The sequence below is a fragment of the Ornithodoros turicata genome, unplaced genomic scaffold (assembly GCF_037126465.1).
Source record: "Ornithodoros turicata isolate Travis unplaced genomic scaffold, ASM3712646v1 ctg00000885.1, whole genome shotgun sequence".
In the NCBI taxonomy this organism is placed as follows: domain Eukaryota; kingdom Metazoa; phylum Arthropoda; class Arachnida; order Ixodida; family Argasidae; genus Ornithodoros; species Ornithodoros turicata.
This window is the reverse complement of record NW_026999410.1, coordinates 160,765-187,226: the sequence shown is the minus strand read 5'-3', so window position 1 is coordinate 187,226 and position 26,462 is coordinate 160,765. Positions and strand designations below refer to the sequence as shown.

Genomic DNA, 26,462 nt, shown 5'->3' with positions numbered 1-26,462 from the left:
CTTGCACTGAACCACACAAATCGTACTAGGAAAAAAAAAAAAGAAAAACCCGCGCGTCACGACTTTGTTAGAGCAGTCACCGTCCCCTTCTCTTCATCATATCAAACATAGCAGTTCCTCCGGCTTACGCTATTGAATGAACACATTTTTTTAGATTGCACCTGAACTGCTTTACGGTACCTTTAACATTTCAATTTCTGCTTTACTTCACTCTCTCTCAAGATGTAATAGAAATGGCGCGCGGTGGTCGCATTGCAACGTCAGCTATATTGTCCTGCAAACACGATCTGATAGCACAGAACATCGATTCATCATTTGTCATGGTAAGGAGGTTTGATATTCTTTATTGTGTTTTTCGAGTTCTTGTGCGCTTAGAGTTACGAAATAAGCTAAGCTTCAGAGTATGGACACCGAGGCAAAAGGGGCGAGTTGGAGCAACCATGTTGTTTGCGTTTGTCCTTCAGCCCCACCTCTACTTCGGCAGTAGAAATAGATGAAGATGAAGTTCGGCAGTGGAACAAGACAACACTTCGAAAAGTGCTCCATGGATGGCGCTGGAGGTCAAACGGATACAACATGGCAGCCTTTTGCCGCAGTTTCGATACTCTGAACCGTAGCTTATTGAGTGACTCTAGGTGCACTTGCCTCCTTGTTCTCACTCCATCTCAATGTGACCTTCATGGGGCCCTTTCCGCCGTGTTCACCGCCTCAGACGTGTAGACTCCGATAGTTAGAACAGTGCCCCTTCTTAGTTAGGCACACAAGAAGAAATATCGCTTAGCACAGCTGTACAAGATATTCAAGCGACAAAAGCAACAAATAATAAAACGTCTCAAAACAATTGAATGGGTTACGAGTTTTCGTGCAGGGCGTGCAGTCCATCAGTATGTTCTACCGGTAATTCGTCTTTTCTAATTTCCACTGTACATAACGGGTCGCGGATTAGGTGGGGAAGAAGTGTAGGGCACTGAGAGTCACATCCTCACTGCTTCACCATCTTTTTGCATCGTAGGTCTTTACTAATCAACAGCAAGAAGTGAACTGCCATCTATACAGGGTGTCCACGCTAAGTGTGAACAGATTTTTTTAAAATATATCAATCACTTTTTCCGAGATGAAATAAATTGCAATATAGCATATGCTGAAGGGCACTCCCTAGGGGGGGGGGGCATTAACGGACTCCTAAGGCAATGCTAATTATAAAAGCTACGAAAGCAGCTCCAATGAGAACATCTGATCTCTTCGGTCACCAGATACCAAAACCGTTTTCAGAACAAAAATCCGTTCGATAGATCGTCCGCAAAAAAATCGTGAAGGAACGTCATTTTTTTTCTTTATTTTATTCATTGCGCATCTCTAGAGACGCGTCTTTCCTTCGCCCCCAATACGATAGGATGAAAGAGCACACTATCGCCTCTTGCGTCCTGGAAAAAGATTAAAAGAAAATAGAAAATGCAGCCCAAGATAAGGGCAGCCGCGATAGAGTCACCCGATAGATTTGTGTTTTTGTTTTGTTTCCGCAAGTTAAAGCTAATCTTCGACGCATGAGGCGGCACTGTGCTCTTTCACTCTCTCACACTGGGGGTAAAGGAAAGCCGCTTCTTTGAAGATGCGCAATAAACCAAATAAAGAAAAAATGGCGTTCCTTGACGAATTTTTTTGCTGACGATCTACCGAACGGATTTTTGTTCTGAAAACGGTCTTGGTATCTGGTGACCGAAGAGATCAGATGTTCTCATTGGAGCAACTTCGTAGCTTTTATAATTAAAAAGTTAATTATTGAAAGTTAATTAAGACATTGCCCTAGGAGTCTGTTAATGCCCCCCTAGGGAGTGCCCTTCAGCATATGCTATATTGCAATTGATTTCAAAAAGTGATTATCGGAAAAAGTGATTGATATATTTTTTAAAAATCTGTTCACACTTAGCGTGGACACCCTGTATATCGAAACTCACAACACGTGCCTTAGCTGTCTGTTCTTTCTTATCTGGGTTGATGTAAACACACAGTCGAGAGTGGCGCTTTCATCACCAATTACGATCCAGGGCTCCACGTATGATTTTATTTCACTTGCGGAAATTGACTAGATGAATGTGAGTCTTATTGCATTCAAAATCGAAACAGTTACAACCCCAAGTTGGAAAAGAAATGGGTTCAGGTTAGATATCACACGCGCACTAAGTTTTCCGCGCAGTAGTACAGAGCACGCCGCGAGCTGGAGTGAATATCTTGCGCTACGGTTCCGGAATCTCAGGTACACGATGGGTACACTTCGTCATCTTCGAATGGTTCCGACAAGTGAGCTGCTGTAGTTTGGTTTAAGCCACGCTGCATCGCGTCACCAGCTCGCGTGGCTCAGTGTTAGCGTATTGGCCATGTCACGTCTGACTGGGTTGTACCAGGGTTGGAATCCCGGTGCCGGCAGTGCTGTCCGGGGTTCTTCCTGGGTTTTCCTCAGTCGCTTTCTGATGTTTACAGGCATAGTCCCCTTAGAAGTCAGCCCGGGACGCGCATTCCCCAGGGCCTCGGTCGTGAGCTTTCCCACCCCCGACGGCAGACCGGCAACGGCAAGCCCTTCCACCACCACCACCACCACCACCGACATTGCGTCATATGATAGCAGCCCATTTGATCACGTTCGCATCAGAATTAGTCGCTCAGTATTGCTTAGTACAGCCGGAGATGTTGGAGATGTCATGACGCTGAATTTCTGGACCACAGAACGCAAAGCGTAGTTTCACACAAGCGAGCAGAGCAGACTGCCTCACAGCGGATAATGAAGCCCGTTTATTGGCTAGAAATTCGAAACGTCACGTCCCTTCAGAGCGTGGTTCTGGGCCCACCGATTGGACAGCAAAAAACGACGTACCCACGTGACATATGCGTGTTGGAGATTGGTGCGCGGGTTATTAATGTTTGAAAGCATTTATATGGGTCAGTGAGCTGGCACGAGCTGAACGAAATATATATTCGGGTATTATGGCGTCCGTTCTTTCATGGGGTACCATTATTTGTGAAATGTTTTGCGGCTTGTTTACGGCCCCTTTACCTCAGTAATGCACATTTTCAACAGGGAAAGAAGCCGAAGTACAATGCAGTCACGTAGCGTGCGTGATTGTATAACAAGCATTTACACACTCTACGTGACTTGCATATCCAAACTTCTGCAGATTGGCACAATTCATATGACTCGCTTATACTAACGTATTTCTTATGACTACCACTACCATGTTGAACAGCAACACAAAAAAGTAGTCGGAAAGCGAGTACACGGTTTATAACTACACAGTTTACAGGAACCGTAAAGCGAGACGCATATACCACCAGCAAAACCTGTCTTTCTGAGTACTTACACAATTTATAAGGTATTCACTTCTGCGTAGTTACTTAGGATATCAATTGATTGAAATGTGTAAGGAGCAGGAGAGCTCAGTCCAGCAACAGGACGTACTGAAACACCAGAAGCTGCGAACAATGAGGCCTCTCAGTACAATCTGAATAGACGAGACGATTTGAGAAGGATGCGCGCGTCACTAGGCGCGCGGCGCAAAGCAGCATGGGAACCTGGAGTGGCAATGCCCTGTCGTCTGCTTCGGGTATGGTTTATCCGGCTGACGCTACTGCTATAGTGAGCTAGAATTCTAGCTCATGAACATTCTAGCTCACCATACTACTGCTGCGCACACCGGGAACGTTGTTGTTTTTCTACCTCTGCCGCTGGTCGGCTCGTAATGCTTTCAGGCGCTCTAAGTTTCCATGAGCCTTTGTGTACCACGGTTGGAAGTTGTTACACGGAAGAACTAACTGCCTCTTAAGGTATGTGACTGACTTCTTTGTCCCCTTAATGGGTGACAGCAGTATCGCATTTATCAAGGTAGTTCGACCGAGGTGTCACTTGCTCGCTGCTTCAGGTATTCTACGATAAGATAAGGGTAACCACAATGCATTTGTTTCTCGCTGTTGAAGGACTAAATCATTCCCGCGTTTGCCTCTTTAGCAGGTATGCATTTGTTTATTATCAAAATGTTTGTTTGTTTACACACATTTTCCTTGTGACTGTGTAAAGAAAACACAGGTGATTTGCACTGGAGTCCGGATATGTTATGCAGTTTCTGAACCTTTCGTACAGGTGAGTGTGCCTTGGTGCAATTCTCGTAGACGCATGTTGCATTATTATTTGAAAGTGTCGTTTTAGGACCCTTTCGGGGAAGTAACAGCACCATTAAGCCCAGTGCAGTCTCTCTATTGTTCCCAAGGTATTTCATACTTTTAGTCGCCCGAGAGAGGTTAGTGACTACTAGGTGGTCGCGCAAAATAAGGTAAATCGGGGGATAGCATCCACATTTTCAAAGTACATTAATAAAAGAAAACACGAGGAGTAGCGGTAAACATAGCGCGGTAAAAGTTTCAGGTGAGTTTCTGAAGCCCGTCTAGCAGTCCCCAGGGTATTTGGCTACTGAAATGCGAGCGTTTATCCCTAGCCTCGCACGAAACCGCCACTGTGATGAAAAAATGTGCATCGATCAACCGGAAAAAATTTCGCCGCACATAGTAAAATATCACCTTCGCGTCCTGCCGTTATTCACACACATTTCGGATTTCATTGTTCAGGATTCCTGGTCAGAGTGAGCTGTTCGGGAACAGTTATAGCCAGTCATATCCACTCGTCTGGTTCGTGTACGAAAATCGGTGACATACACGCGATATTCAAAGCCAGTATTTTCGAGCGCATGAGTACGTCGAACCAGCCGCAGTTCATTCTCCAGTCGATATTCGTGTGCCCTACAAGGTTGGCGTTCCAGTGCTTCGGGCAGACCAAGTAACAGTTGGCATCCGCTCACCCCGGCCACTAATTTACTCTTCCGACACAGGTCAGGGCAGCGTGCGCCTTCGTTTTAAGTGAATTGTGCAGGCGGAGCTCAACTTTTGTTCCTAATGCGTGGAGCGTCACTCTGGCCCGTTTTCAATCTCTTACCAACAATCTAACGGAATATTGAACTGTGAATCAGAAGCGCCGATTGGGACCACCACTCAGACTATAATTTGGCTGCTGCTGCAAGGTCTAGCTACAAATCTATCCTGAGCCTGTTCACGTGTGGGGCATACCTCTCTTTAAAATCAGGACACAACTTTGAGAGACTCCCTTTCGAAGGTGAACGAGACGACGGGCGAATTTCCCGAGGGTTTTCCGTGAAGCCTCTCCCGAGTCAGGTCTCTCCGTGTTTCTTCCAGCAGCAGCATACGAACAATGAGGCTCGATATCGAATGATGTCATATTGGTGTACAGGGACTGTTACCTAATATACAACTACAGCAAACAGAACATCATCGGTAACTGGGCGGAGAGCAACGCTTGAACCACCTAGCTTGCCAAAATTCAGGCCATTGAGGCCACCGGCAGTCACCTAACATGCGTCCCAATGTCACCTTATGCATCGGTTCTCGTATCGCCAACATCAAGATCAACATTTTTTTTTCTATTGACGTTTCACCACTTGCGACAGAGTGGCAACACCCCAACCAAATCAAGGATAGTGACCAGTTTCCAGGGCATGGGCGATACCCCCCGACGTACCCTACGGTGAGCTTCTAAAATGCGACTTTTCGTATTAACAAAATGTGCAATGGGTTGAGGCCCGTTATTCGCGAGGAGGTTTACTGTATGTGCACTAAGCGAAGCCAGACTCGACGGTTTGGCTGCACACCGGTAGCTTTAGGCTGAGAGCCAATGGGATTTCAGTGATATGTTTAAAGTGATCGATCAAATCTCATACGTTCTCAATGCTACCGAATTTATGTCGTTCTAATCGACGAGTCCCACCACTGTATTCTCCCAAAATATTTTTTTCTCTATGTAATGCGGAAGCATCGTAAACTTAATTTCTTTTTTTGAGTAGTACGACGCCTTGTGGTGCCCAACCTGCAGGGCGTTTGCAACATTGCTTCGCAGAAGTCGATTTCCACTTCTTACCACCGCTACTGGCCGTCTTCCAGCAGAAAAGCGCTCTTGCTAGGAGACATCAGAGCACCCGGTGATGTCACCTACTCTTGGAGACTCCGATACTATGAAGTTTTTGCGGGTCCTTTCGAAGGTGGAAGCGTGTAATGTTCACTCACGACATTTATATGTATAATACGCATACGGGGTCGCTGGGCGAGGTTCATTTTTATTGGAAAATATTTTATTGTCAAGGGCGTAGTGACGCTCTGCGTTTTTTCTTTGTCTTTTATGTCACTGTCTTGTGTTAGCAGGTCGTCAGGATAATCCGCCGTGTACGCAATGGGAAACGGGGTCGATGCTGACGACCTCGAGGCGTCAGGGGTAACTTGGGATTCCAGGACCTGTCGTGCTTGGAATGCGCCAGGTAGGGGCCGCTGTAAGGGGGTTGGAGGGTATGTCGAGTGATGTTTCGTCTTCGGAAGACGTGACTGCCTGTGGTACGGTTTGCGTGAATAAAGAGTAAGATAATAGGAGTGGCTAGGGGTCGGTGACCTTAAACCTCAACAGGGGCGCTCAGTGGTGTACTGAAAACAAGATCGACAAAATGTAGCGGAAAACCTGCTTTAGTGGCGGCCCGGAGACCCAGAAGAACCAACGGCAATCGCTTGGCTCTAAGCGTCGGGCCCTCAGTGGCGCGAATGACACGTTACGGCGTGCGGTAGAGGCGTTCCGTGTCTCGTTGGCGTTAGGATAGTACGCTGTGTACAGGGGGTAGTGAGCATCAAGGAATCGGCAAACACCGACAAAGGGGGGGGGGATATGTTGATTACGAAACCAATGTGGATTGGCACCCACTGAAACCGACACCGACAAAGGGTGTGAACATGTAGTGAAGCCTATTGCTGTCACTTGGCGCTCTGCGGTGGAAGCGGCGCGTTTTTTGTTACGCTAGCCTACCAGATCAGTAGTTGAAGGCACGGAATTTTGGGGGCCCTTCCTTGCGTCGGCAGTATGATAAAGGGGTACGCGAATGAAGACAGTGACGTGCATTCGGCTCTTTCATTACGGCCTGGAGGTGCTACTGGAGCCAAGTATCCTTGCATCGTGGCAGTGCATGCATATTGTATGGAACTAATAATTTGTCCCGTTAAATAACGATGCTATAAATCCAGATGAAGCAGGTCGTCGCTTAAGAACTGAACGCAACTCGAGCAACTGCTACGGAATGTGTGCAATGTGTTGCAAAAAATAATAGGCTATTAACAATTCAGGGACCGTTATTAACTTAATGGAATAAGTTACGCAGCTTTACCTCTGTTCTAGTTCTATAAAACATAGTCATTCCCTAGTCTCGAAGTAACGCCCTAAGTGTAGCTTCCCACATTGCCCTGCTCAGTGGGATGCGGCAGCCGAGCGAGGGTACTGTCGACTGCCAGCCAGTGGTACAGCTGTTTCAAAGCGCTGTAGTGTTTCAGAAGTGCAGCCACTTACAAACGCAGCTGAACTGCGCCTGCTGTCGTCTATTATACGACACTGCTACTTTTCTATTGTATCATGGTTTTTGGTTTTCCCATCGTAATGAAAATGTTTTCCCGAACCATGTGCGCCGCAACACCCTTCCAACGATGGGAGGTGTTGTACATGCAGATGCGGTCAACCGTCGGTAAAAGCGAAAGCACTATACGTTAGTAATTATTCTGCAAGTTTCAAGAAATGTAAGAACTGACTGTAGAGACCTGTTTTCGAGGATGTTTTTCAGAACACCACAGCGTTCAAAGAGACACTGCTGACTTGCATAGAACGAGGCCTGACATTTCTGGAGATGATGTATCCAGTAAGTACAATGTAGTTTCGACTGATTGCAGAGTATTTCTGAACTGCGTTCTGTTTGTGTACTCCTTTTAGTTTGTACGACTCGTAGATGAAGATATATTTTTACAAAAGGTTATGGATTCCTAATACCAACGAACGACTAGGCGAAGAGCGTTTCCCACCAACTTCGGCTATAGGCTAGAAATAATTTCGTAATTCTAGTGACAGATGCTGAGGGATACGTTGAACGTAAAACTGTTCTCGCGAGTGAATGAACTCGAGCAATACACACGCTCAAACAACTTAGAGAATCTTCGTGTACCACTTGTTCAAGCAGTAGACTGGAAATGGAGATATGATTGGACAACCCTTAGATGATAATGCTATTGACATTGTTCATACAATCCAAAATACCAGCAGAGAGCATGGACCCAATATTATTGTCGGCTTCGTAACAAGGTCAACAAGAAATGCTTTTCAGGTACAGGCTTGTAAAGCACAGTTGATACTACATGACATTGAGCTCAATGATTGAAAAAATGCGCCAATATATTTTAACGACCTCTTGTCCCCTGAAAACCAAAAGTTCTTATCCGAAGCGCTGAAACTCAAGAAGGAGACAAAATGGCAGTTGTTGTGGACCGACCAAAGAAATGTCAAAGCCCGTAGGACCTTTGATAGTCAAATCACTATGATGAAAAATGTTACAAATCTTACAGCTATGCAGTAAACTTGAATATATAATACCTTCACAACAGTCCAAAGTACTTCCAGAAGATTTCAAGAAACTAACCCCCAATGACCATATATTTATTTTTTCACATAAATATCCGTAGTTTGAATACTCATTTTGAACAACTAGGTAATTTGATGTCCACAGTTGATCACTGTTTCTCGATTATTGCTCTTTCTGAAACATAGTTGTCAGAAGATTTAGCTAAATTCCATCATATCCCAAACTACTGTGTTGAATTTTACCACAGACCGCTTTCAAGTTACAGTGGAGAAGCATTGTACAGGGTGGGTACTATAACAGGTCAGTCACATTTTCGCGTGTGACGCTATATCTGCTTGAGCGACAGACTTGCACCAACACACTGTAAATAATTTGAGCCAGAGAAATGTACGAAAAAATCGTGGCCATGCACTGCGTAGAAAAAATAAATACGACGACGCAAAGTTTGATCTTCGTGCATTTTCTATGCGCTGTACCGATGGGTTGAGACGAAAGTTTGCGTGATCGTAGCGATTTTGTTACACAGTGCTTTGTAACCGCAATGTTTTGGTAGGCTTCTCTGGCATAAATTCTTTACTCTGAGGCAGCGGAAGTCTGTGCGTCAACGAGGTATCGGTCAAGGAAGCATCACGTCACGCACGAAAATGTGACTGGCCTTTTAGAGCACCCACCCTGTATATGCAAAACAACATTCCGTATGTATTGAGACGTGACCTGTCCATTCAAACTCATCTATGTGAATCACTGTTACTAGAAATTGGTCCTGATTTGTCATTAAGATCACTTGTGTCTTCTGCATGAGTGATCGTAGGGGTCATTCATCGCTCACCACCAGGTGACACCGACAACTGTCTTTACAGCGTACATGCGATATTATCCTTGCTTAGCAAAAACAAAACTAATATAATATTTTAGGTGATATTAATATTAACATTGCGGGAGAAGATTTCTCAGTTCATGCACACAATTTCATAATATCCTTGCATCACACGGTATGTCACAATGGAGAATGACAATCACACTTTCATGTATGACAAGGAATACCTCTATTGACCACATTATAACAAATTTTCACGAAGATTAGTTCACATCTGCAACCGTCTACTGTGATATTAGCGATCATTTTCCGGTATTCGTGTTGTCTAACGCAGAAATTATGACCATTAAATCACCTATTCACTATACCGTGTGTGATTAGGATAAATTAGAAAATACCTTGTTATCTGCAGCATGGACAGATGTGACCGAAAAAGAATCCGTAGATGCGTTTATTGATATCTTTCAGCAAGCTAAACAAACTTGTTCATATCTGAAACACTCATCAAAGCGCTCTTTTAGGAAAAAGCCACGGATCACGGCCGGACTGGTAAAATAAATAAAAATCGAAATTAACCTTTGCAAAAAACTGTGTTTAGACAAAACACAACAAAACCCTTTGTTGAGAAAAGAGGAAGGAGGGGCTGATGGCGCGCGCCGGTGGCGCGACTTGAGATTCTGTTTGCATGTGGTTGTTGTTGTTAGTAAAACGTTTGTAGGCAGTTCGCCTCGTTCGCTCCTTCCCTTTCGTAACATTGGTGCCGAAACCCGGGAATAACCCGTTCCCGATATTTCGGAACGACGACCGATTCCCTTTCAGACGTCGACCTGGTGTCGCCCCTCGTTGTTCCGGGACTGCTTCCTTTGTCAAACATGGAAACAGGACCGTGCATCATCGATTTACTGCTGCAACGGCGAGCCCCTATCCGGGAGAAGAAAAGGACACTAACATCCGAAATCATAGTTCTTCTCGCCGAGGCAACTGCTGTCAGGCTCCTGGAGTGTAAGGCAGCGCTGCTTAATCGCAACGCCAAAGTTCTACGACACATATACAGACAAATCTACGAGGTAATCGACTTGGAACAGTTGGAAAGCGAGGTGGAATCATGCGATTCGCGCGATGAGCTGGTTGTCGTCACTCTGGGACGTGTCAGCCGATCCTTGGGCCATTCGAAGGTTACATCAACGTTTGCTACTCCGTTTCCTATCGATACGGCGAACCGTTCGATGGAACCAGCGCAGCCACCCGCCAACGTCACAGACGTCACTCTGAAATCGTCAACGTCTGCCTCTGTTCATTCCAGCGCACATCGACGACATCGGTCAACGTCGCGTTTTACCTGGACACCGCCCCATGCAGACTCGGGAGAAGATAGCAGGGACGACTCTGACGAGCCAAAGGGCCGCTTCAAGTGTCAGGAAGCATACATGCAAGATATTGTACTCCTGAGCTCGTGCCACGGTCGGGACCTGATAACAAGCCTGTCGAGACCTCATATATTCGGCCTGCCCTGTCAACGGGTGAGGACTCTTTCATCTCAACGAGCACCTCGCCTAGCGTGAGCACTGCCAAGCACGACGCTGTTCCCGTCGAAGCCTGGAAGCAAGAGCTCCGTGTGCCGTTCGCTTCTTTCGGCCAGATCGGACTGTGCGACCTCCTCAAGAGTGGCAGTCTGCGACATGCACGGCACGCAGTATCGACGGTTTCTCAGAAATCTGACATGAGGATCGTGCTTGCTAGCAGAGGCTTCAGAACGTGCGCCCAGACAGGGTATGTGAAAAGGTCTGCCTTTCCACAGTCGAACCCCCACAGCTCGCTGGAGGACCCCAACTCTGGGAGCCCATCGGACCTCGTGGTTCGAGCTCCCGTGAATGAGCGCCGTGAGCGAGCAATTCAGTTTCCGAATGTGGCCAACAAGAAGGGCTACGGCTCTATCCACAAGACAACACCGTCTTTCTCCCGAGGATTTCATATCGTAGTGGCAGCTGCTGGAGCAGCCCGTGGACTAGTCATCAAGGATTTTCCTTAGGTCGTCAGTTACGACAGGCTTCAGAGCATTGACGGGCGCGTCCAACCATGTCAGCTCTACAAGCATTTGGAGAACTTCGGCCGCTCGACGTCTTTCTACGATTCCTATGCTAGTTGCTCCAGTGCGAGAGCGCTCATCAGGACGCTGACGCTGTGGAACTTCCAGCGGGCGGTCCCCAGTCGACACGTGGAAGCACGAAGCGAAGTATGGTGGGACTGGTGGCGTTTTCGGACACCTCTCACCTGAACAATATGGCGTTATGAAAGGAAACTCAACGGAAACAGCTTTGTTAGACACTGCAGAAAACATTGAACAGAACATTGAATACAAATTATTGACCATGTGAATTTTTATAGATGCAATTACCAAAGCATTTGATTTAATGGACCGTAATCCACTCCTTGACATATTATCAAAATACGGGGTACGTGGCACGACACTCGCTCTAATCAGAAGTTATCTATCAAATAGACACCAATACGTTTCCATTGAACAGGCTAACTCGAACGTAAGAAGCGTACAATTAGGGGTCCCACAAGGCTCTATATTAGGACCCTTCCTTTTTTAGCTTTCATGAATGACCTCCCGCGTCACCCTACGTGCAAAACAGTATCATATGAAGATGACACTACATTATTCATCTCCGGAAATTATGTTAATGAGTTATGCACAAATGTAAATGATGTTACAGCTATCATCATGGTTAGTAAGAAATAAACTAATTGCTAAATTTAGTAAGATAAACTACATTTAGAACAAAAGGCTCATAACTGAAAACATTAAAGAAACAAGGGAAAGGGTGCGGGCTAGCTGGTATAGATCCATGAAGAAGACCGAGACACGGATACAGAGAATGGGAATCCCTCTCTGAGAATCTACGTGTGTCGTCTTCTGTGTCCGTGTCTCTCGGTCTTCTTCATGGAACTGAAAACATGCACATAAAGTTCTTCGGCACCACTGTACAGCAAATAAGGATCCGACGATCGACGATTCGACGGTCATAGGATCGGCGTCCTAGCTTCACACGTTCGCGAGATAGTCTGCCTGCACACAAGAATAATTCCGTCTCTCTCGCACGCCCCTCCACACCAAGAGTTTAGATCGGCCATCCGCAATGTCCTTGTTAGCAAGAAGTTTACACGGGTAAGCTATCAAAGTTTAGCGGGTTGATTTCTATCGGATTATTACTCACAGAGTTATCCCCTGATGAAATTCGGCATAATTTGGTTGCATGGTAAATTGTGACCTGGCTGCTAAACTGCACTTACACACGTATTCAAGTCAAAAAATACTTCCAGACATAGACCCCTCAACACAATGGAGCTTCGTTTCATTAGTGACTACTTCATTGAATGCAGTGATCGGACACAATGACACGAACGCATCGGTTCGAAACATATGCCATGAGGGATACAACGTACGTCCAGTGCAGGTCCCATTCTGGTGCCGTGTTCTCTAATGTAGGTCTTACTACGGTGGTGTAGGCGGTAAGTTAGACGTTAGCAGGTGCTTGACGATTATTAATAAGAAACACAAAAGAGATATTAGGCTTATTGAAGATGACACATGGTATTTACATGATTAGCTAGGGGTGAGGTTAAGCTAGAGGTACTTCTATGATAGCGAAAGGGAGAGGATATCACTAGCGAGAGTGTATGCTACTGTTACGGGATATAACGTGTAGAAAAAGGTCATAGTCGACTCCGTCATCTGCTCCCGGGGAAATGAGTTGTCGTGAAAGATGGTGGTGGGATGTCGCGAGTCCGGTTCGTGGAGTGAGCCAGGTGTGAGCATCAACAGTGAGCATCAACTGTTTACTATATACACATTAAAAAACAAGACTTTCGTGCAGTAGGCTGCACTTCTTCAGGTTTGAGGACCTGTTACAAGTGGTGGAGGATATATCAAAAAACAAGTCACATGGTACAAGAGAAAAGGGTGAGGGCGAAGAGAAATACAAACAAATGCAACACAAATATAAAATATATTATATAAATATAAAATATATATCATATTTGTATTGCATTTGTTTGTATTTGGACATACATTCCACCGTAACCGTAACCCTCGTAAAGTATCCATGACATGACTTCAGAACACACGACGTCAGTTTCATTCGCCTATTCGTAGTCCAAACCGGCGAAGTTTTTTATTGGACCGAAAACCGTTAAGTAAAATTTTCGGTTTCCCCCCTGAGCGAAAAAAACAAAAAAACGGATACGGTTTCGATTCCGTTCCTGTTCGCACCAAAATCGCGTTTTCTTTTTCGATTTCCGTTTCGTTCCAACACCCTGTAAATGACTGAAATGTGCTATGGCTTATGTAGGTTTCTTGAATGACGTCACAGTTGAGTATGGGCTCGCCACCTGGTGATTGTCGTCTAGAGTCATGCAAATTTCCAGGAAGGTCACGTGTGGGGTCCTTGTCCTGTGGTTGACATAATCTGGGGTATTGTGTTGAGATGGTTCACGTTCTAAGGTATAAGAAAAACCGGCTTTGTGGTAATCTGAAAAAAAGAAGGTAACACCAAGTGAACTATACAATTGAGGAGAGGGGTCATTGCTTTTTCTATATGGTGTTGATGCTACGAATAGTAAAGAGGATGCCTGGATCTTCATTTATCAGATATTTAAACTTGTATATCAGAAATGACTCGCGTTGTTCCCTTGATCGGTCGGACTGAAATCCAAACTCAAGAATAAAAATTGATACATCAGCTTTTGCGTGTTCAGGTTGATTGAAGTGGCGCGAAACTGGGAGGTTGGGCTTTTTAGTTACATCAGACCTGTGGTTGTTGAACCGAATTATGGATGAAGTTTTTGTGTGGCCGATATATTGCGAATTGCAAGTGTTACAGTGAAGGAGGTAGATGATATTGGAAGAATTGCAATCCAAGTTTCCAAGTACATTTGTCTTAAAGTGTGAATTGGTACTTTGAACTGTTTGGCGTGTTTGCATTAATCTGCAGATCTGACACCTCCTTCCGTTGCAGGGGTGGCGTCCTGAACTTTCATCGGTTTGTCGATCTTAGCGCTTATTAGTCTGTCTTGTAAATTGCAACTAATGCGGTAGGTGACGCGTGGTGGATTAGGGAATATTGACTGCATGCGTTCGGATTGTGAGAGAATGGAGTGATCACTGCAACACAGTGGTCCCTGCAACGGAAGGAGGTGTCAGATCTTAAATTAATGCATGCCATCCGTCGTTTTCGTTTCTGTTATCGGCTTAATTGTTACTTCACTATGACTACTTACCTTGACAATGCCTACAGCTTTGTGCGTATTTTGACCAAGAGCTATGGCATTCGTGTGGTATGATTTCGGCATGCGTGGAGGCATCTGTTACGATAGTAATTTTATGCTTGCGAAGGTCAGGATAAGTACTCTTCATACTACGTACACATGCCTATACAGGTACTACATACACATGCCAGTATGTGTACCACGTACATATACGCACGAACAGCGAGTTCCAGAGACAACATCTTTAGGATACCAACTGTTGCCGCGGTTGTCCTGCTAATTCGAGCAAGCTGGACGATTGGCCTAATTGCTAATTTGCTGTACGACACCCTTTCAATTGTTGAGATGTGCAAAATAAAATAAAAATAAAATTAAAGTTTAAACTCCACCGGAATGATTTCGCAACTGATGCACCCTACGGTTGCCATATCGTCAGCAAGGTACATCTTTCCAAATTTCCGACTCAGATGAAACGCAACTCGTTGTATATTGCACACATACTTGAGCTGCTGGAGAGTGCGTTGTCACTTTCTGCATGCAGAGGGGGATTCCACAAGGGATGGCAAGACGTTCCGTTTGTTTTATTATGTTTTCCTGCTTTCCTCGTCGCATAGGAAGAGACGCACTTTCTCTGCACCCAGTACTTCGCCGCTTTCTGCACAATTACCTCTGAAGTGCACATGCTCATGCATTACTTCAACACGAGACTCCACTGCTGAGGTTGATATGCTGTCCCCTAAGGCCAACTGCCATGCTGTCCTTCGCAAGACGTGGCCTGCCTCCAGATACCTTGCACAGGCGTATCAGCAAAATCGCGACGCAGACAAGCACAGCAAATAAAACAGCCATACAGACGGTTTTTGTCCTACCTCGTGGTGTATCCACGCTCTCAGTTGGTGCGTTAACGATTTTGCCAAGTCACCACGGCGAACCGATCCTGTCCCTCACCCCAATGTGCGTCTACATAGCATTTCCTTTCAAAATTTGAGGATTTCCTCACTTCTCCCGCACTCGGTGTGACAACATGTTGTTCGAAACCATCACAGGTGCGATTGGTAGCCGCTTCCTACTGTATCCTATCCAGTGGGCGAAGACGGTTCAGCTATAGGAATTGATATGCAGATTCCCCCGCAGCATCCAGATCTCAACCCGGGACACCAACCACGAGTTCCGGTGGTAGGGCCAGTGAACATCGCGTGGACGCAGAGCAAGACGAGTGCCAGCCTTGTTTCTAGCAACTGCCACGCATCCAGATGTGCCTCGTGCACGGGCAACGTCCGACGGCAAAGAATCCCGGCCTCCGGAAAATATACTATAAAATGTTTTGGGATTTTCTTTCGAGCATGGGACTTTGGCGCTTTCCCCGCTACCTGAAGGGGAAGCAACATCACCGTGAGAAATCTGGAAATGTTATCACGAGGCGCAATGTGATGCAACCATGTGCTGTAGAGCAGCGTCGTGCACTTTATACACATCCCCATGCGATACCATATATTGGCCAAAAGAATATCTAGACAGTTGGTGTCAAATGAATAGATGCACTGTACATTGAGGGGCAACGTGGCATTTCAGGTTCTTCATAAAATCCTTGCACGGAAATCCTTGCTCGTATCGATGCACGGTGTTCCAAAGTGTGCAATCAAACACACAGCAATTTCCAAAGCAATTTCCTTATCACAGGGTGTTTCTCTGTCTCAGCGGTCACTCAAAGTTGTCATTTCCGACACTGCTTACTCCTGATGCTTTCTACCTGCGATTGCGCAAGACGTAGTAGAAAGAGCACAGCCCGATGTAACACGTGGGTAACAACTTGCAGAGCAACGTTCGTCTGACGAGAATAGCATCGAATGACTACAGGATCACATGAGAAGGATATACAGGGTGTCCCAGAAAACGTGCCATTGAATTGTAATTAAAAAAACTACGCCACCTAGAATCATGCGGTCAACGGCATTTGTCCTTACTAGGTTTTTGTCACATCCTGCTGTGCATGTCATGTAACCTAAGTTTAATTATGTAAATTTTTGCGAAGTAAACTCGGAAATTTGCCAAGTAAAGGTCACTTTTTACCCCACCAACATGAAGAGCGTGCCGAATTTACTCAAATTCATGGTAATTGACAGTATTATTCAGGATCTATCGTATCAGGAAAAATAGCCGACCATCATGCTTCTCGGGGCACTTGAGTATAACGCGCGATGACCTTTTGAGCGCAATCGCTGTCAGTCCGACGAAAGGTGGTTGAAAACCCAGCCCACAGAGTGATAGTAGAAAAAGTGACAGTTCCTGAAATTTGGATATGGAAGGTATGGTCCCAGGCGAAGCCGGACGCGATAAGCTATGTCTGTGTTATCTCTTTCTACCATGCCGGTGTGGGATGGTGTCCAACCTACTTTCGTCGGACTGACAATGATTTCGCTGAAAAATTCGTCGCCCGCTAATATTACTGTCAATTATCATTAATTTGAGTAAATTCGGCACGCTCTTCACATTGATGGGGTAAAGAAGTGACATTTACCTGGCAAACTTCCGAGTTCAGTTCGCAAAAATTTACATAATTAAACTTAGGTTACATGAGATGCACATCAGGAGGCGGCAAAAACGTAGTTAGAACAAATGCCGTTGACCGAACGATTCTATGTGGCGGAGCTTTTTTATTAAAATTCAACGACACGTTTTCTGGGACACCCTGTATGTGCATGACGCCGGCGAGGAACCCCATGGTGTGTCATTCCATGGGCCCTATTCCGATATGGTCGTTAGCGCGAACGTGTAGTTCGAGAGCGAGTGCACGTGTTATGTGACACAACCTAACGCTAGCGATGATAATTTGGCATTTCTTGCCCTCCAAACGCGTCGTCAATACGCTACGGTATCGCTGACTGCAACGACAGTCTCAGCCCCGTTGTTAAGCGGAGCGAAAGCTGTCGAGATGGCTGCAAGTTACTTCGCGTGTCGGCTATAAATACCATACTTAACAGATTAATGGCACTGAGCGCCTAACTTTTATATTTTGGCGAAATAGGAAAATGCTTCACCGCAATGTCTACACATAAAGGGGCACTAAGATGCAAAAACAAGGTCACTTCAAATTACGTTACACGCTATGTTAATTTCGTACTTGTTATCATAATTAAAAACTTTGATTCCGTTTCGAAGCCACAATAGTAATTATACCGCTCTCTTTCTTTCTTCGACGCTAAGCAGTGAACGACGCTTCAGCTGGTGCATCGGTGTTTTTAGTCCAATATATGCGCGTGCAAGCGTTGGAAACCGGACTGGCGTTGTTGTCCGAAGGACGTGAAGATAAATGTTGTCAGTGGAACATTTGCGAGAACTGTTGTGGGCTACAATTCAGTGAATCGATATTGAAAAATGTCGCAGTGTGCATCATGCCGCGCATACACGGAACACTACGATCGGATCCGTTCGAAATCCACATGCGCTCGATGGGTATGCGCGCGCTTCCCCTGCTGTCTCATTGGATACCGCCAATTTTTGCCGCCTCGGGATCCCATTCGTTGCCTCCAAAGATTGCTCTGTTTTCGTTGCGTTTTTCTTCTAAACGGTAGCGTTGTGTGAACTAATTTTATTTGATTTGTACTAATTTATACACGGACTTTCAGTTGAGAGCAAGTTGTTTTTACATTTTAGTGCCCCTTTAGCTATCAGCCTTGCACAGATCACCAGCATTCAGGAGAGATTCGCCTGAAACTCGTTTTTCTCCACTTGTCAACCATCTTGACATGCCCTCCGCTGGAGCTCGATAACGCGGCTATTCCCGTTCACTCCTTTTGCCTGTCTAATTGTGTGTAGGATGGCGTCAAAACGCTGGGCTGCAGCATTATTTCGTGTTGGTCGTGCGTTGGACAAGAACTGCGAGACTTCTGCTCCATGGTCAGCGTGTTGATGTGTCGTCTGCTTCCAAAACGAGCGGCGTTCTGCGTGGTTCTCCTCCTGCTGCGAAATTCGCTGAGGACGTGACATCTCGTTCTCAGACGACTCAACTCTCCAGCCAAGAACGACAGTCAATACCCCAAGCGCGCTATCGTTAAAGCCGACATGGGAGTACCAAAACTGGAAGATATCCCTCCCGATGGCCGTAATCGCTCCATATCGATACTACTCTATCGGCACCGTCGAAGCACTCGGGAGTGGCTCGGAATGGGTGGCTTGCAAGTTGACAAATGGCGCTGCGCATGCTGAGTCTTCGAACTTCCGGTCCGAAATTGTGCTCAATTGGAGCAAAGCAAAACTTTATAAACTCTGGCTTAAACGACAACCAAGGTGAGTTCGCCTGGGAGCGCAGGCACCCAAAAGAAGTCAGGCACTTCAACAAATACTTCGCACGTACTTTTCTTATGATAAAGTTTAGATTTCGTCACACATCGTGCATGTTTCGTTGCTTTTGAGTTGCGCTTTGAAATCGCCATACTTTGCTGCGCGAAATGTTCCGTTACAACGTGGTCAATTTCACACTTCAGTAACAAAGATAACGAGCAACATTTGAGATATGGCACAAGAAATTGTACACGCAGTATCTTACGAAGTAATCTTTTGCATTCTGAGGATCGTTCGCATGCATTCGTTTCGTTTTAGTTTCGGACGAAGGTGGTGACTTCAATGATATTCTTTTCACATTAGGAGTTGACAATGTTAATACAGTCACTCACAATTCAACATGATAAGTGCAGAGCGCGACATTTGATAACAAGTGCCTACACTCCTTAGTTCAGTTTCATTTACGCTGATGACATTTTTCGAAAGGCACAGTATCCCAGGGTGCACTGTACATTTTACGTCCTTTTTCCACAGATTTAGTGCAGTTAACTGCTGGACATCGGCTTATTTTTACTTTGAAAACACGCTGACGCTCTAATACTCCAGCAGAACTTCGGATCGGAAGCGTACACCCACGTGACACAGCAACTTCCCTTACGTCATTTTGACAAGAAGTTGGAAATCCATAGGGCTCCAAAATAGATAACCTCATGGCCATAACTTTGATGCCTTCTGAGGTGGCGGGCCCGTAGCGCGCTTTCATTTTCTTGTTATTTTGATTTGGTCACGTTTGACCCTCTCTAATACCGCACCCAAACAAATTCTCCCATACGTACGAAAAAAAAAAGCAAATTGAACTTCCCGGCTCTACAGTGAACCTATTAAGTCAACAAGAAATTCACGTATCAGGTCAAGTATATAGCAAAATCTTGCATGCTTGGAATACTTCCCCACGTGTTCGTTTATATCTGCTATAGTCGTCTCGTCTCGTTGGTCGTGCTCTTTGCTGATCGCAAGTTCAACCCCGCAAGAGCATGCCGCCCATCTCCGCACTCTCTTTGCTCGCCTCAACGACTGACTCGCCTCAACGGTATCGTCGTGAATGCCGCCAAGAGCGAGTTCGGGGTCGAGCAACTGGAGTTCCTCGGCCACCTCATCACCAGCTCCGGCATTACCCCACTTCCCGCAAAGGTCCAAGCGATCCAGGACTTCCCACAACCCTTGTCCGCACGCAAGCTCCAGGAGTTCTTCGGTTTTGCTAACTTTTACAGGCGGTTCTTGACTGTGCAACAACTCTCCTCCCTTTGGAATCGCTGCTTGCTACTACCAAAGGCCGTATCGCCTTACTCACCTGGGCGCAAACCGCCATCGAATACGTTTGAGAAGATTGAGCGTGACTTGGCTACTGCTAGTCTTCTGGCACACCCAGTCCACGACGCCCCGATCATCCTGCTGGTAGACGCTTCGGCATCTGCCGTCGGCGCAGTCCTCCAGCAGCAAGTCTCCAGCCAATGACAACCGTTCGCATTCTTCTCATGCAAGCTGAAGGACAGGGAAGTGCGTTACAGCACATTTTCCCGCGAGCTCTTTGCAGTCTATCTCTCGGTGAAGCATTTCCGAAATTTTCTCGAAGACCGCACGTTCACCATCTACACGAACCACAAGCCGCTCACCTATGCTTTCGTATCCTCCGGCAATAACTACGCCCCTCGGGAAGTTCGTCAGCTCTCGTACATCTCAGAGTTTTCGACGGACGTCAGGCACCTTTGCGGCAAAGACAACACAGTAGCCGGCACTCTTAGCCGCGTCAACACTCTCTCTCAGGTCGTACACCCGCCGCTCAGTACCAGGTTCACACTGGACGCTGTGGCTGAGCAGCAACGCACGGACAAGGAATTGGCCAAGCTCAGTGCCGATGCACGCTCTGCACTCCACTTCCAAGACTTGCTACTCCCCGGCGCGGCAACGGCTGTAGCGTGCGACGTGTCACTTGGAACACCGCGACCGTTTGTTCCAGTCACCCTGCGTCGACAAGTTTTTGACATGCTCCACGCATTGTCTCATTCTGGAGTCCAGGACACACAGAAGCTCATCGCAGTCCGCTACGTGGGGCCACGCATGCACGCCCACATCAAGCAATGGACATGCTGCTCCTCCAATGCAACGGCAACTGGAGCGGCCCGTCGCCATCGTCGCCACGATCTTCTTCACCTGGCGCGAGCTGCAGAGGCTTGGACCCGATTGGATATCATTAAACCAGTTCTCCTTAATTCTCGCATCATGAAGGTTGCTGTCTCTCCTTCATATCCATGAACCCTCGACATCTCATCCCTAGCCACTTAAATAATATGCAAATGATGACGATGCTGCCCAAGAAAAAAGAAGAAAAAACCTTATCCCTTCGAAATATCGGCTGAGGCACTTGCATTAATATTTCCTTACCTGTTCGCTGAATTTTCTACCTTTCTACATAGTTACACTCCACGAAGAAAAAAAGTGTACATTCGTACCTTTGAGGGTAGAAGTGCGTTCCCCCGAATTTCATACCTTTTTTTGGGTAGAAACGTGATGGTAGAGACGCTCCTACTCGCGCGGTACAACCGCTAGTCGAACAATTTACTGCAACACTTGAACATTCATACTGTGTTGGTATAGATGTCCTGAAGTAAATGTAGAATTTTTTTCGCCGGTTGATTGTTCTGCTCTCGTGATCCAGCAGTTATACTGCTAAGGTTACCCTCTATACAACGCGCAGTATAAAATAAATATACAAAATGTAATCCGCACCTCTACACCAGGTGTGCACTGTACTCTGGTACCCCTCTGTACCAAGCCCCCAAACGGAAGAAAGTCGCAAGTCGTATAACGTACTCTTGTCACAGTTTATTGATTAGACCTACATTTCACTTCGAGCTTGATATTGCTACTTTCACGTGGATTTTCGCAGAACTAACATTAATGAAATAAAGTAGCCTAACAGCTGAGAAGTGGTGAAACATGCCTGAGTACGGGCTACACCAAATATACGAACATGAACAACATAAAACTTGGTTGAGTTTGTTCATGTAATCGTGTAACAAGTGCTCAGGTTTGTTTCATCATGGATTTCGTCCACAAGCGAGCCGGCGGTTACGCTGTTTTACCACATTCATATTCACCGCCCAGAACAGTTCCAGGGTTGCGGTGCTTTTTGGATGTGGTGGTTGTTGCTACGGCATCCAGCAGACACTCAAATTGTTTCACCTGCGTTTCACTCACGTACATGTTTCAGGCATATAGTAAATTAGGCCTTGTCAATCATGCTCCTTGGGTACGTGTAACGCTTCGGATTCTGCAATGAGGCAAGCACATAGGCTTCAAAAGCGCGAAAAGTATGTCCTAATGGAACAACACCCAGTGTTCCGCGAGCCTCCGCGTGCGTGACCCCATTGTTTTCTGGCGACTGTCATTTGGAACATTAGTGCTGCTGCTGCCACAGTGTCATAACACCAGAAATCTTAGTGTCATTTGGGTCATTAGTGATATTATGGCTACCTTTCATAGTATGAATTTATAGGGGTTCAAAAAACAGCTTGCTCTCAAATGAAAGTCCGTGTTTCAGTCAGTACAACTAAAACGAAATTAGTTCACACAACGCTACTGCTTACAAGAAAAACGCTATACAAACAGAGCCGTTTTTGGCGGCAATGAATGGGATCCCCAAGATGCAAACATTGGCGCCTTCCGATGAGACAGCAGGAGAAGCACGCGCATACGTATCGTACGTATCGTGGACATGCGGATTTGGAACGGGTTCGATCGTAGTGTTCCATATGCGCGGCATGAAGCGCAGTTGTGCGCTTTTTAGTACCGACTCACTGAATTGTAGCTCACAACAGTTCTCGCGAATGTTTCACTAACGACATTTATCTTCAAGTCCTTGGGAAAGCGAAGCCAGACCACTTCGCAACGCGCATAATGTTTTTCACCGGGATTGCTCCATGGCGTGGCACGCACGTGCACGCGCAACACGGGCTAACAACACCGACGCACGACCTAAAGCAACGTTCACTGCTTAGCGCCCAATCAAGAAAGAGTCCAGTGTAATTTTGATTGTAGCTTCGTAATGAAATGAAAGCTTCGAATTATGATAACAACTACGAAATTATCATAGCGGGCAACGTAGTTTTAAGTGAACTTGTTTTTGCATTTTAGTGCCCCCTTAAGAGAGGCATGCACACGACAATAGAAAATTATAAAGATTGTGTAAAATTACTTATTCTACACCTGTGAATATAATTGATGTTATGAATACTGTTATGAATGATGAATATCGTTATAATTTAAACAAACATACTCTATTTACGCTTCGGTTAGCTTTGGCGTCTTCCCTTCTTGTAGTCCCTATCCAATGCATAATCACGGTCCATGTTAAGTCGAACAAGGCGAAATGATCGAAGTAATAGTCGTTTTCAACAGTGTAGGCAGGCGCGCAGGGGCACTTTTTCACGCTATTGGGTCAAGTGAAGAGTTTAGGGTCTTTCGCGTCGATGATATCCCTACGCATCCCCACCGTGCGCGTGTAAGTGGTGTTTACATCTACGATGGTGGTTTGATAGATTTATCAGTAGCATCATGCCTCATCATGTGCACGGTCGTTGGTATCGGTGGCGACAGCGCAAAACAAAATGCACCAGCGAGAAGTTTGGACAAAAGGAAGACTTTTGTAACATAAGGAGTGTTGGGAACAGCAATTTTATCTAAATTGGTGTTTGACCTGTTGTCCTTTCTGTGGTATATTAGTTTATCATCCTCTTTCCATCCTTTCGTTCGTATATTTCTGTCTCCGGTGGATCAAGTGGTAGCGTGTCCACCTTCTGATCCCAAGCGAGTTCGAACCCGACGAAGCGTGCCAGCAAGTTGGTGGCAATGTATAAGATGCTTTGGCGCGCCATCCTCCCCGAGGAACGTTAAATACGGTGTGCCGTGTTCTGAAGCTACAGTGCACATTAAAAAACCTCAGATGGGCGCACAAAATTAATCCGCAGACCGATCACTGTGGCATAGCTCATTTAGTTGTCTCACGATGTAAAGCCACGATTATTACTCTTATCTTTACATTATAACACAAATTACATTTTCTTCCTTGTCAAGGACGAGTTTGCTGCTTTCAACGTGAACGTCACCCGTGTAATTCAGAGTTTCAGGGTAGGTGGAACGATTGTTTTTTACTGTCGCCATGTGCACAAAATGGCTGTCGCAGCTGGGGTGAATAGTTTATTTTTGAAAAAGTAAAATAATGGAAACTACTGGGCCTGTCACACTGGTACAACACGATATTTAACTCTTCGCGACACGACACAAGTAGTCAAAAGCTGTTATCCTCTCGCATCAGTGTCTGAAGATGTCGCCGACTTAGCATTATCCTTAGGCGACACCAGCGCAACACAACAGCGGGACCAGTGTCGTAAGACTAGTTTTATCGCTATGACTGCAGACTTCATTCAGCAGTCAGACGAAGCATGCCATACGACCGCGCCGTGCAGCGGCGTTGAATATCTTCTCAAACATCTGTAATCGTCGCACGCGGTAAACAGGCGCGTTCGCCACCATTACATTGCATTCTGTGGGAGAATCACACTTTTTCCTCGCTCTTTGAGCGTGTGCCACAACCTTTTCCTTAGGCACTGATAACAGATAATTGTCACATATTAAAAGCGCTAAAACAGACGAGAATACAAACACACAAACACACACAAATGGTGCACAGAGTGAGCTACCTGCGTACCACCTTCACCGTTCCGCGATTCTTCGAAAAGTTTCATCGACGTGTGCTCAGAGGTTCACTTGAAATTTACAACTGCAACAGGGCAGACACATCGAAAGCTGCTGAAAAGAATCCCATAGAAGTTATCATAGATGATGATTAGCGATGATTAGATGATGAGTGATTAACATGATTTTTAAGTTTCGACTACGAAGTTGCACAACGTTTTTGGAGCTAGTGTGTCTCACCTCAGGTTCAGAAGTTCTACACGACATGGCATTGAACACCGGCTGTCGCTCGGATAAAAATCGCTCATGTCCCAGTGTGACAGGTCATTAACTGACTTTTTCGACGACAACATATTTCAATGTAGAGGTGTAGCTCAGATCTCCTAACCGTTTTCGAGATCAGAGCTGTGTTACACTGCAGGTTACCTGTAGATGTCATTTTGAACATTTCACGATTCCTTAGCTTTTACGAGAAACACACATAGCAGACTCGCATCAGGTTTTGATATTAAGGTGACATCAACATGAGCTCGCGCACACTAGCGTATGTTACGCGGGTGTGTAAGAGGGATAACGTTGACATGGCATGGTTGATCGCTTTACACACACACACACACACACAGCTGCTGACAGTGATGGAACAGAGCGAACGCGCTGGCTATAAAATTCAATTGTTGAATAATACAATTGGCTCTCAACTTGTCTAAAATATTTCCACGGTGATGCCTTTTCACCATCACTACCACCACCGCCACGGTGATGCTGAACGTCATAAGAAAGCGAGGAACACCGTTTCCTTAACATGAGCTTATAATATATGTGCTGTCCCTCTAAATTATCGGTATTTGTACTGTCATCCAGTCACAGGTGAACTGCCTTATATGGTTATGTCCACAGATGCAGCTTTCGGTCAAATATACATACAGTTGCTACTACACAAGCGCTAGTCTTCCTTCCGTAGTAACATTGTCCCGCTTGATATGATTCGCTAGACTCAGTTTTTTGGATATTCTCTACTGTTCCAACTTCACAACGAGTTTAGAACAACAGGGACTCGGCGGAGATCATGAAACTTAATGTCGCTGTACTGACAACCACTTACACGTTTTTTTTGTTGTTTTTCAGGGGTGCGCCTACAAGCACATCCCAAGAGAAGAAAAATATTTCTTGCACTCGTTGCAATATTTCCACAACTTTGTGTCGGGATAAAGTGTGACTAAATGGACACCGGACGCTGATGACATGCTTCCTTCACGTCCCGTGTTTCTCAATGTTGTACGCACTACCGATAGTGAATAAAGAAATGCCACTAGCCACTGCTCCAGGAAGTGGAAAGTAGCGCAAATCAAGTAACGCGATGCCGCTACCCAATAAAAACTGTGCAAATTACTTCATGACATTTTCTCTACACTAACCCTCGCCTTTTTTGGCATATCGTTGCTAATCTAAAGGTCGCGTACTATTTACTTTTTGCTCTTCAATCAGACAATATATAGTACATAGTGCATGATAACTTGGAGGCATGTTATGTGATGTCATTTTTCACCTTCATATCTTTGCGCTCATGCTATATTTTGGAGCGGAATACTTTTTCCGCTTGTTCTGCTTCCAGTTTCTTCGGTTTTTCCTGCAGCTCCCCAACATTGAGTTCTTGCAGTTATCCGACTAATTTAGGATTTTGGTACCAGATGGGGCAACTGAAGTTTTCATCCAGCAGAACCAAACGCTTCTTGCCAAACCATTGACTTGCCTGGACTCACTCGGACATATAATCTTGTGTTCCAGTTACACCTTACGGTTTAAATTTCGAGTACACATTACCAGATGTGTTTCCTTTTCTTTTAGATGAT

The 26,462-nt window shown here is 45.6% G+C and overlaps 1 protein-coding gene across 2 annotated transcripts; it reads left to right on the top strand.

The window, feature by feature from the left end:
- Positions 1 to 232: 232 nt before the first annotated feature.
- LOC135375530 (uncharacterized) lies at positions 233 to 25,924 on the top strand. 2 transcript variants are annotated; one of them, XM_064608215.1, is made up of 5 exons: positions 233 to 323; positions 4,067 to 4,129; positions 7,701 to 7,775; positions 23,992 to 24,045; positions 25,738 to 25,924. In XM_064608215.1, the coding sequence occupies exons 1-5, from the start codon at positions 234 to 236 to the stop codon at positions 25,819 to 25,821; spliced, it is 366 nt and encodes a 121-aa protein (XP_064464285.1). In that variant the 5' UTR covers position 233; the 3' UTR covers positions 25,822 to 25,924. The 2 variants fall into 2 exon arrangements, with proteins under 2 accessions (XP_064464285.1, XP_064464286.1); XM_064608216.1 differs by lacking the exon at positions 23,992 to 24,045.
- Positions 25,925 to 26,462: the final 538 nt, after the last annotated feature.

Coding starts and splice junctions, on each gene's coding strand:
- LOC135375530 (XM_064608215.1), top strand. CDS start 234: ATGGCGCGCGGTGGTCGCATTGCAACGTCAGCTATATTGTCCTGCAAA. Junction 4,130..7,700: donor TTTCTGAACCTTTCGTACAG/GTGAGTGTGCCT, acceptor GATGTTTTTCAG/AACACCACAGCGTTCAAAGA. Junction 24,046..25,737: donor GTGTAATTCAGAGTTTCAGG/GTAGGTGGAACG, acceptor GTTGTTTTTCAG/GGGTGCGCCTACAAGCACAT.